Below are 12,387 nucleotides of genomic sequence, written 5' to 3'. Positions count from 1 at the left end.
TATCATATTTGTTTCCATACCACCGTTAATAACAACTCCACTCTACCTCCCTTACTTTAAGGAGATCAACATGCTTCTCAGATTCATGAGTAGTTTCTTCATCTTTTGAACCATCCTCCTGATTTCCCATTATTTCTTTAATAGGATTTAAAACTTCTTTTGTGATCTGCACTTCATTATCAAATTGTTCCTTAACACAACTCCCAACTGTAGGAATGATCTTCTGGATAGGCATCATATTTGAAGGAGAATCTTCAAAGTTCTCATTGATCAAAAATTCTGATCCATATTGGTTTTTCTTGTTTTTTTCTTGCATACAAACTAACTTTCCTTTCCCCAAAACTTCTGGTTCCTGGTTAGCAACAAATCCGCCTTCATTAATGACCAAGGTCATACCTCTAGATTTAGAACTGTTCACCTGCTTCAGATTTGTCTTTCCATCACCAAAAGCTGGTGGAGAAGACGAAAAACCTTTTGTCTCCGTCGAAGGATGCTTTGAATTTGTCCGGTGATCAAATTGAAAACTTCCGGCTAGGGGATTCTGGCGAGAATCCGCCGCCATCCTATTTCCGCCAAACCCGCGAAGAACAAAATTTGAAAAATCCCGTTCCTCCAACTTCGTTCTCTCAGACTCTCTCTCTCTAGAAAACTAGTACCCTTGGAAGAAGAGTTTGGACAAACAAAATATTGTTAGAATGTAGAAATTTTCATTGTGAAGGGTGCCATAAATTGATTGCATGAGCTTTGAGAATCCCAGGGACAGAAGTGCGTAAAATTGATATGTTTGAGCATTAATGTTGTTTGAATGCTTGTGTACCTTTAGAGTCAAGGGCTAAGACTTATATGCTTATGTAACACGAGCAATTTAATTCGAAATAAAATTTCAAACATATTTATCAAAAAATAAATGAAAATATTTTATCAATTATGATCATTATAAGACATAAATTCAATTTCTCAATGATAATAATACAAGAGCTATATTTGTCCTAATAAATTCGTTATGGAGAACAAATCAAAATTTCCTTAATTATTTTTTAAAAAATAATTAAACATGATATGATTGGAAACTCTTAATTAACTAAAATGAATTTTTATGTTCAACATATCCAAAAATAATATCCAATGCTTAATATATATTAATAGTAGTAAAAAGAGAATTTCTCATAATTTTCAAAATTAATTAACTAATTTTAATAATTGAAGAACATATAATTAAATCATACAAATATATAATTCTCCAAAAAAATTATGAAATATTTTAAGGAAAATCAATCTTTATTGCATGTCAAATTATTATCAAAACCAGAGTCCAATGAACCATACAAGTATATTGAAAATTTGAAATATGTAAATTTTAAGCATAGATAAGCATTATTAACAGTATGCTCCTTTTCAATCCAACTCATCCAAATGATACCTTGAGGCATAAACATACCCTATAAATTTGAGACTTTTGAAAAAGTCTAATTTCTTTATATAATTAAAACTAGATAAAAATAATAATTTTTATTTTTAAAAATTAAAATATTAAATATTTTAGAGTGGACATGTTTTTTTCATAAAATGTTTTTTACTGGACTTTTTAAAATTTCATAAAGATTGGATAATTGATCTGCTCTAACCAAAAATTCTAAATAAACCCAAGTAATTAGACGAGGTAGATTAATAATTGTTGCATCACAGTTGAATCGGATGGTCAGCATGAATTTCGACCCTGTGAGCCCAACTTGTTAAACTAGAACACAAAAACCCAGTCTACCCATTAGCTTATTAGGATTCTAAGGCTTAGATCTCCCTAAATACACGATGAAAGTGATCGATTTCTACTAGTAGAAATCGTTAAGTACACTGAGTTCTACAAAAGGGTGTAATGGAATTGCATGGTTGTGCACTAGATTCTACCCAAGACCACCACGCAAGGGCGGCTATAAGGTTTGAAGCTATACCATATGTGGTTGCTTTCACTGCAATAAGCTAAGAAATACTTTACCCTCATTTCTAAGTAACCATGGCATCATACACATGAAGTTTCTTGTCCTTACACTCCATAACAAAATGATGCTGTGAAGAGAAAGCATCGCCAACTCATTGAAACCTCTCGTACTCTGTTACACTTTGCCTCCCTCCCTAATAACTTATGGTCAGAAGAATTTTTCACAGCCTCTTTTCTCATTAACAAGCTGCTCTCCCGAACAACAAACTCCAAATCTCCTATTCAACTTCAATACAACACCAAGCCAGATTATTCCATTTTGAAGACGTTCAGCTGTGCCTGTTTTCTGTGGATGCCACCAAATCAGCATCACAAGCTTGCTCCCTAATCAGTTACTCATCTACCTCCAAGGGCTACAAATGTCTTAATCCTCATACTCATCGCATCTATGTTTCTTGTCATATAACATTTGATGAGAGTAGCTGTAGCATTCCATTTAAAACATCACCTCCAGCCCAACATCTACAGCACCCACAAAACCAGCCTTCCTCCACTCCAGGCCTGCTCCTTCCGACAGCCCAGGCTCCTCTTCAAACTATTCCCACATTACCCATTACTCCACCTACACTAACCCCCACATTACCCTATTCAGACAACACTTCCCCTAGAGTTCCGGCGCCCACTATCTCGGCTGCTCATCAATCTCCAACGCTAACATCCCCTGTATCCTCTAAATCGCAACCTCCTCCTCATCCAATGGTCTCCAGGCTTAAAATTGGCTCCCTCAAACCATGTCAGCTGCTAAATTTTCTCTGCTTCCACAATGCTGATCACACCTCCATTCAAACAGACCCAACATCTTATACCAAAGCAGTGCAATATGCTCACTAGCACGAAGCTATGGCTGCTTAGTTCTTAGCCCTTCAACAGCAAGGTACCTGGCTACTTGTCCCGCCCCCCTCCAATACACCAATTCAAGGCTGCAAATGGCCATTATGCACCAAATTCCACTCCAAGGGCTCCATAGCGAATTTAGAGCCAAACTTATCGCCCAAGGAAATCATCAGGAATATGGCATCAACTACTCTGAGACATTCAACCCAATTGCAAAATTTCCCACCATTCGCACTCTCATTACCATAGCTCTCTTCCATAGCTGGCCCATTCATCAACTAGATGTTGCCAATGCTTTCCTTCATGGCAATCTCGATGAGGCAATATATATGACCCAACCCAAAGGTTTTGAGGACAATCTTCACCCCAATCATGTGTCTCCTCCGCAAAGCTATCTATGACCTCAAGCACGAACCGTGCCAATGGTTTACAATGTTCTCTAGCCACCTTAAGACACTTGGGTTTCAACATGGCAAAGCCAACTCATCCCATCTCACATTCCACAAAGATGACATTCCACTATACCTCCTCATCTACATTGATGACATTCTCCTCATTAGTAACAATCCCACTATGAAATCTCACATTCTTAACCAGCTCAATCAACAGTTCGCTATGAAGCATCTCGGGACAATTACTAATTTACTGGGCATTTGTATTACCCAATCGGCCAATTCCTATTTCATGTCTCAATCCTCATACGCCTCCTCTATCTTACAAAGCGTCAGTCTTCTCCACTGCAAACGCCTCTCCAACCCAACCTTCACAAAAATCCCATCTCAAACCCACACCGACCCTTTGCTCTCTAACCCTCAATCCTATCGACAAATCACTGGCTCATTATAGTACCTGATGATAACCAGGCCAGATATTGCTTACACAATAAATTTGTTTTGCCAGCATATGCATAATCCATAATTCGATCATGTCTACATGCTCAAGAAACTGCTGAGGTACATCAAAGGGACTCTACACTATGGACTTCCAATGTCCAAATGACGACTTATTCTTCGGTCCTCCGACACCGACTGGGCCAACGACAAGCCAACTCGTCGCTCCACATCAGGATACTGCACATTTATGGGCCATTCTCTTCTCTCTTGGAGTGTAAAAAAAGCAACACACAGTTGCTCGTTCCTCAACTGAGGCGGAATATAGGGCACTAGCGGCAGTTACTGCATACATTATCTGGCTTCGAAAACTACTCAAATACTTTCAGATTCATCTTTCACAACCAACTAAACTCTGGTGCGTCAATACTTCAACCATAGCCCTTGCCAACAATCAGGTGTTTCACGCCCGAACCAAACACATCGAGATAGATCAACACTTCATCCGGGAGGACCACATCCACTCTAACACAATCTGCATCACTCTGGTCACTACACAAGATCAGCTTGCCGATATTCTCACAAAGCCGCTCTTTCACTCCTAAATTTTAACAGTTGTGAAACAAGCTTCCATCCTGGACCGTCAGCTTAAGGGGGAGTAATAACAACACTATGCTCATGGAAATTCTCTCCTCCATCATATTCTAACGGCATAAACCTATCACACACTTACATGTATACATCTACAATATTCTTGCTCACACTTATATATACTCTCTGTACTAAGCAGTACAGATAGGGAAAAACATTTTGCAAAAGCTGCTATTGATACTTCTACAATGCATAAATACCGTTAAACTACTGTTGTTGTATTGCTAGAATATTAGAGCTGAAACTGAAAAAGCAAACCATAAAGCACTCTTTTCTGCAGAGATTCGCCTATGTAGTAAACTGGCGTCAACTTGTCATCAAGTCATGAACTATATAAGCTGCAAATCATGGAGAAGATTGAAAATGGTTCATCGTGGTAAACAATGCTCATTTGTAACAAAAATTGCACATAAATTTCTCCAGTAAAATTCTAGCTCCAAAATACAAATCTTATATGCTATAACTGTCATTTCACACATTCCACCTGAATAGTGAAATCCTTGACACCAGCTTCATGAAATAAGTCAGAAGCTCTTTTCTTAATCAGAACTTTATTAGTTTCGGAAGACACATGAAGATGCACAGTTCCCATAATCTCGGTATTACTAAAGCTCCACACATGAAAATTCCGAACATCACAAACACCCTCAATCCTCATGAGACTATCACGAGTAACTCTGAGATTCTGCTCGTGAGTCCTAGGAACTCTCTGCAGCAATATCTCGGCAGAGTTTCTCAAAAGAGGAACAACAGAAGAAATAATCATTACTGAGATAAATATGGAGCAAGCTGGATCTGCAACTAACCAGCCTCTGTACTTAATTAGAAGGGTTGAAATGACAACACCAACACTTCCCATAGTGTCCGCCAAAACATGCAAAAAGATGCCTTCCATATTGTGGTCAATGTGATAGTGCATTTTCAAACCCTCTTCTTTGATTCCAATCAATAGGTTTGGATATTCATGGCTGTGTTTACTAGAATCAAGATGATTTTGATCTCCAACATGATGCATCTGATATTGATGATCATGTTCCTGATGGTTACAAGGCTGATAATGATCCTGGTGGCAGAGATTGTGATTATTTTTATCTTCATGTGTGTGATGATCACAGTTAACAATTTCACTGTGATGATGATAATGATGATGGGAATGAGACAGAGAATACTCATCGTTACCAATACGAGAATGCTCAGGTGAAATGAAATGAAAGTGAGCATTGGATTTTGAATCAGACGGAGAGTGTTCATTTTTGCTGGAGTAATGATCATGAACACCATGAGAATCCCCATGGGAATGGGAGTGTGAAACCGAATGAGATTGAGTATTGGAGTTCGAATGAGAATGCAAATCACAGCAAGAATGGGAATGAGCATGAAGGCAAGGACCACCCCCACCATGCACACGATGATGCTCCTCATGAAAGAAGGCTAGTCCAATGATATTCACCACCAGTCCCCCAATGGAAACAGCCAACAAACTGCTGGTGGAAATCTCTTGGGGATCAAGAATCCGCTCCATTGACTCCAAAACAATAAGCGCACCAACCAAAACTAAAAAAACTGCATTAGTATAGCCTGATAGCACCTCAAATCTGCCCCGACCATAATTGAACTGATTGTTTGCTGGTAGAGCCGAGATGTAGGAAGCATACAACCCAATGGCCAGAGCAGCACAATCAAAAAGCATGTGGCAAGCATCCGATATCAAACCAAGGCTGTTGCTTATGAACCCAGCAATAAATTCAACAACCATGTATCCAGTGTTAATCAATAAGAAAAGAGCAATCTTTCTAGTTTTCCTCTCACTCAGAATGTGCCTAACCGGATTCATAACCAATGCATAAATATTTTCAGTGGAATTCAAGTTTCCAAGCTCAACATATTGAAAAGATGAAGAACCCAATTCCCAAAGTGAAACCCATAACAAGAATCCACAGATCAGAAAACCCGGTAAAGAAAGCTTGGGGTAGTAAACAAGCTCCAACACAAGTGTGCAGAAAAACGTCACAAAAAACTCTCGCTGAAAACCCTTCCCAGTGATTCCAAACTTCTCATCACCACTAAAATTCTCATTCAATAATACCCCGAATATAACAGTATTAATTAAAGGCCACCCCATATCGGCCACAGAAACAGAACTACCCCCATTCTCTCCGTCTCCATGCACAAATAAACTAATGCATGCAGGAAAAAACAGGATTACCGTAGTAAGGGCGAGGGAAGCCAGCCGAGTCCTCTTCTTACCAAGTTGTCTAAAAACTCCAGAATTTCCAGCAGCGCGCTCGTGGAACCCTAGAAAACCAGAGAGGAAGGTGAGTACTACGGAGACTACACGGTTGCAGCCCTCCGCCGGAGGAGAAAAAGAAGGAGAAAGAGGAAAGCAGTCGTTCCGATCCCAGCTGTATGAGAGAAGAATAAGCGCGACCATCAGCGTGATAAACCCAATGATCCGGTGTCGACGACGGTTGCGAAGGACGTGTTCGGAGAGTGATCGGGCGGCGATGGCGCCGGATAGGTCGGCAAAGATGGATGCGGCGGCGCTGCAGTAGCGGAGGGAGTGGAAACGGAGGAGGAAGACAAGGGTAAGGAGGGATGATTTAGCGACGAGGGAGCGGAGGGGAAGATTTAGTGTTAGGGTTTGAGGGAGGGAGAATGGGATGGAGAGGAGGAAGGATAGGAGAGAGACGAGGAAGGAGAAAGGGAAGAGGGAGAAGGCAGGTGGGGTAGAGCGGAGGAAGGGGAGGAGAGAATAGAGGGAGCGGAGGGAGAAGAGTAGGAGAAAGAGAGATGAGAAGGAAGAGGAGGAGGAAGGGAGGCGGCGTTTCTTTGAGGGGGTTGAGGCGGAATAGGGAGGCGAGAAGGGGAAGGGGGAGGACGGGGGTATAGCACCGGCCGCAGCAGCAGGGGTGAGTGAAGGGTGAAGACGGGAAAAGGAAAGGGGAGGGCTAATAGGGACGGAGAGGCGGAGTTGAGAGGATAGGCGTCGGTGATCGGATTGGATGGCCATGGTGGCAGGGCACCAGGGCGGCGGCGCGAAGATTTCGGATGGCGTAGACTCGGAGCACCCGATGTAAGATTTGAAGTGAGTACTTGCCGTGGGAGGGCAAACAAAGAGTTTAGATTAATTAAAATATTAAAAGGATTTTTTTTTTTTTGGGAAAAATTGGGGCAAAGCCCTTATATTAATCATCAAAGATTATAAGTAAAGAACGTACAGGAAAAGAAAACTATACCACCCCAAAAGAAAAGAAAAGCTTGCAGATAATACAGACTCAGGAAAATAGATTTACATCCAAAAGGCATCAAAGCCTAAATCATTACAGCAAAAACCCGAATCCCACATAGACACCGGTTGCCAACGAAACGAACAGAAAGACCATCACAGTGACCAAAACGCATCCTGGTTGCCAAATGACCGTCCAAGGATGCATATAAGATGTAAATCAGACACATCATCGTCCATATCTGCAAGCCACCTTTCTGAGCCACAGTGTGCCGAGACCGGAAGAAGAAACCACCAGTCGTCCAGAAAATATAATAAGCAGAAAGGTGCCAAAAATTCCACGCAATGATCCTCCCAGATAGATCAGAGTGAAGAGGCAAGGGATCCAAAATCTCCAAAAGAAGCAAAAACCAATCAGACTTACAGAAAAACTTCAGCCAAAGAGACGGGCAAAACAATCCGTCATCCCAGTAATTCTTTAAAATTATCTTTAAGGATATCATAATGTCTCCAGTTCCTGGCTTTAGCAACAATAGCCAATTTAATAACTCTTTTGAGCTCATGGGGGCTTCTCCAAGCATCAGAAAATCGCCTATTATTTCTTTCTCTGCACAAGTGATACACCATAAACGCCACAGTAAGATAAAAAAAAATTTTATCAGCTCTAGTATAGTTGCGGTAACTTTCAAAGTAATCATAAATTTGTATCAGATTCGGCCTCAAATAAAATTTCACCATATCAGGGAAAAGATCAGTAAGAAGCGAGAAGGAATAATCACATTCAAAATAGACATGTGAATGAGATTCAAAATTGCCAAGACAAAAAGAGCAATAGGGGTTCGCAGGTATACCCCTAAAATTCAAAATATCAGCCATTTTAAGTTTCTGTTTAATCGCCATCCACGAGAAAGATGCATAACGTAATGCAAAGCCTTTATGCCAAATGTATTTAAACCAGTTGACATCATCTAGATGGGAGTGGAAATAATCAGAAAAAATCTTGTTAGAAGGCTTAGCAGATGAGGCCGAATCCCAGGATAACACAGTACCTTTTCAACAATAACAGAATTACAGATATTAGCCTTAACATGACATGGGATAAAATCAGGCAAATTCCAACCAAACTCAGAAATAAAATTCCCCACCGGAAGGTTAGAATTCCAGTTAAAGTCAAGGAGTTCAGCCACCGCTTTTTTGTTACACCAGGGATCCCAAAGGAACGACAACTTGCAATTTCGGTGAACAGAAAATGAAACAACAGGTTTAATAAGAGCAGCAGTTTTACAGATAAGTTTCCAAAACTTAGATGCAGCGGCTGGGGGAAATCTCCAAGGTGAATCAAACTTCATTCTATACCAGTTACCAATAAACGTGTCTTGATTATACATTCTAAAAATGAAGGAGCAAGCTATATTGTGATAGAGAGAGTCGAAAGACGGTAAGCCGAGCCCCCCTTTCTTTTTAGGTAAAGTAACTGAATGCCAGGAGATAAGATGCATTTTCTTATCCGTAATATTGCCAAAGAAGAGAAACTTGAAGCAAATTCTAGAAAGAAATTTACAACAAGCTTTAGGTAAAATTGCTCCACGAATCCAATACGCAATAGTGCTAGCAATTGTGAATTTGAGGTATTGAACTCTACCTGCAAAAGAAAGAAATTTGACTTTCCAATCCTCAAGAAGAGTAGAAATTCTACTGAGTAGGGGTTGGAAGTGAGATAAATTGAGTCTTTTAGTGGAAATAGGGATCCCTAGATAAATGAGGTTGCAATGAACTTGAGAGATCCCAAGGACACCCGAAATTTCCTGAGCCACAAGAGAGTTCTTAGAAAAAAGAATGCTGCTTTTTGACGGATTGATAATAAGCCCAGAAGCCATAGAAAAGTTCCCAAGCACCTCATTAAGGGATCTGGCATTCCCCACATTGGCTACACCAAACACCAATAAATCATCCGCATACATGAGGTGGCTAATATTAAAATTGAGATGCCTCAAACCCAAGAAAGGGTTGGTCTCCATGTAATCCAAGCTAGAAGATAGCCCATCCATAACAATGCAGAAAAGAAGAGGAGAAAGAGGACAACCTTGCCTCAGGCCAGACGTAGATTTAAAGAACCCCTCTAACGAGCCATTTAAACAGATGGAGAAATGAACATCAGAAATGCAGGCATTAATCCAGGAAATGAAAACTTCAGGGAATCCTTTCTGTCTAAGTCTACCAATCAGGAAAGAACGGGAGACAGAGTCGAAAGCCTTCTTTATATCAAATTTAGCACATAAAAGATTATTGGAATCTTTAAACTCCCTCAACAGCTCAGAAGCAAGGATAATGTTATCAGCAGAGCATCTATTGGCAATGAAACCGGATTGGCTCTCATGAATGATGAGAGGCATGATATCTTTCATCCTGTTAGCTAAAATCTTTGCTACAATCTTATAGAAAACATTGCATAATGAGATGGGACGAAAGTCAGAGATAGAGTTGGAATGAGTACCCTTCGGAATAAGAGTGATAGCAGTAGCCTTTGCCCCTCTCGGAAGAAGCCCAGAGGAGAAGAAAAATTTCACAGCTTTGCAAAGAAGGAAACCAGATAAATGTCAAGTTTTCTGATAAAAGCCAAATGAGAAGCCGTCAGGTCCCGGAGCAGAGGAAGGAACCCCCTCAAAAACAACCCCTTTAATTTCTGCATTAGTAACTGGCGTCACAAGTCCTGACAAAAGATGAGAAGGCAAAGAATTGCCCACAGGGATATTATGAGAGTTTTCAAGTATAGGAGTTGATGCATTGAAGATAGCCTTAAAGTGATTGATGAGAGCTTTTGCTATGTCACTGTGAGATGTAAGCAACCCAGAAGGAGTGGAGAGTTCCTTGATAACATTCCTGTTTTTCCTCGAATTAATCCTAGCATAGAGAAAACCAAGGTCATCCTCCCCTTGAGCAAGCCAGTAGGCTTTAGCACGCTGAGAAATCCAAAAGTGCCAAGCAGACTGAAGTAAAGCCAAATTGTCACTAGTAATCTTAAGTTGGGATTTTAGAGCCAAGTTTAGGGGATCCCTTTGAAGATTGGAGAGGCATGAAGCATAAGAATTCTTGAGCTCAAGGATACTGTTTGAGAGAAAATTGGAAGAGTTCCAATTCTGCCTATGAATGTGCTTTTTAAGAAATCTCAGGCAATCTAAAAAATTAGCAATCGAACTAGCAGTCAAAGGCCTATCAAAAGCCCTTTGGGTTAGCTCCCAGAAATCATCAAAATTGGTCCAAAAGTCCTTGAACATGAACCTGGAAATAGATTTATTGAGAGGAGCTGCATTGAGAATCAAAGGGGCATGATCAGAACCAGAGAAGGAGTCCACTTTATAAAAGGCCGTGGGAAAAGATTCCAAAAAGGCAGAATTAACCAACATTCTGTCCAACTTAATATGTATCGGATTATCCGACCTTTGATTGAACCAAGTGAAATGAAGACCTATAGAAGCAAGGTCCTGAACACCAGCATCAAAAAAAAAATTATTGAGCTCACCTAATCTGTCATTAGACACCAGATTGCCACCAACTTTATCATCATTAAATCGAAAACAATTCAAGTCCCCCAAAATGATCCACGGGGAGCTTAAATTGGAAGAAAGATCGAGGAGATCTTTCCAAAGCACTTTCCGTTCATCCACAGTGTTAGCAGCATAGACAACAGACATGTAAAAAGGGGGAATCGAGCCAAAACTAACCAGACCATGAATGATTTGGGATGAGGAGAAGGATGGGATGAAAGACATCTGAGTAGCATCCCATTTGACCCATATTCTACCCGGAGTAGAATGGATAAAATTATCACAGCTCTTTTCATTCTCAAACAAGGAGTGAGAGAATAAAAACCATGGATCAGCGACCGCCGAGGAAGAAACCTTAGCTTCCAAGACACAAAGAAGCTTAATGTTGTGGACATCAATGAGATCTTTGCAAAGCTTGACTTTATTAGGATTATTAAATCCCCGGACATTTCAGGCAGCTAAAGGAGGCATGAACATGGCTATTTGTGGGGTTTGGCCTTCTTGGCCGGTTTGGCTTTAGATTTCCCTTTCTTTGAAGGCGACTTGGATTGAACAGACACCTTGGAAGTGGTGGAAGATGACGGGGAAGCCATATGAGCAGAAGTTTTGGGTAGTAACACCTCAGCAATTTTGGCAGTAGAAATTGAATCCTCAACAATAATAGATATTTCATTATGATTATCAACAGCTCCTCAACAGGTGTAACTTCCACAACAGGCTCCTCAACAAGCAGCGAAGCGAAGCTATTGACCAGAATAACCTGAGTCGGCATTAAAGTGTGAGGGTCACTGTGAAATGTTGAAGATGAAGAGGCTGTCTGAGGGAAGTTGAGGTTGAGAAGAGGAAAATTTGAAATCAATGAGTTTGACGGGTTAGAACCAACATCAGGAGAATTGGTTCTATCCAAATTTTTGGGGGGAACCACATTTTCGGCAGTAGCTAAAAGTTCTGAAGTGTTGGGGGCGGTAGAGGCAGGCGGCATTGACGGGATGGTGGGAGGGGGCATTGGCGGGTTGAAAGAAGGGTTGCTGGGACCAACGGGTCTGCCACGAGACTGTGGCCGGGGGAGTTAAGAGGGGTTTCTGCTTTTGCTTCTTCACCTAAAAACCGGTTTTGGCGGAAGCGTGGGTTTTGGATCAGGATTTTTAGGGCAGAGGGCAAAAGGATGCACGAGAGATCCACAACCATCGCATTTCGTGGGCTTCCAATCATAAACGACAGTAAGATTTAAATCCACACCATCAATTTCCATCGGAATAACATCCGGTAATTCCGAGTTTTTGTCCACTTTGACACAAATACGGG

General features: G+C 40.8%; 1 protein-coding gene across 1 annotated transcript; it reads right to left on the bottom strand.

Annotated features, from left to right (window-relative positions):
• Nucleotides 1-4,402: 4,402 nt before the first annotated feature.
• On the bottom strand, nucleotides 4,403-7,415 carry LOC110093463. The gene has a single exon (XM_020818361.2). The coding sequence runs from the start codon at nucleotides 7,319-7,321 to the stop codon at nucleotides 4,778-4,780; it is 2,544 nt and encodes an 847-aa protein (XP_020674020.2). The 5' UTR covers nucleotides 7,322-7,415; the 3' UTR covers nucleotides 4,403-4,777.
• Between the last annotated feature and the right edge of the window lie 4,972 nt (nucleotides 7,416-12,387).

The sequence above is a fragment of the Dendrobium catenatum genome, unplaced genomic scaffold (assembly GCF_001605985.2).
Source record: "Dendrobium catenatum unplaced genomic scaffold, ASM160598v2 fragScaff_scaffold_10, whole genome shotgun sequence".
Taxonomy (NCBI): domain Eukaryota; kingdom Viridiplantae; phylum Streptophyta; class Magnoliopsida; order Asparagales; family Orchidaceae; genus Dendrobium; species Dendrobium catenatum.
This window is presented reverse-complemented; position numbering and strand designations above follow the sequence as displayed.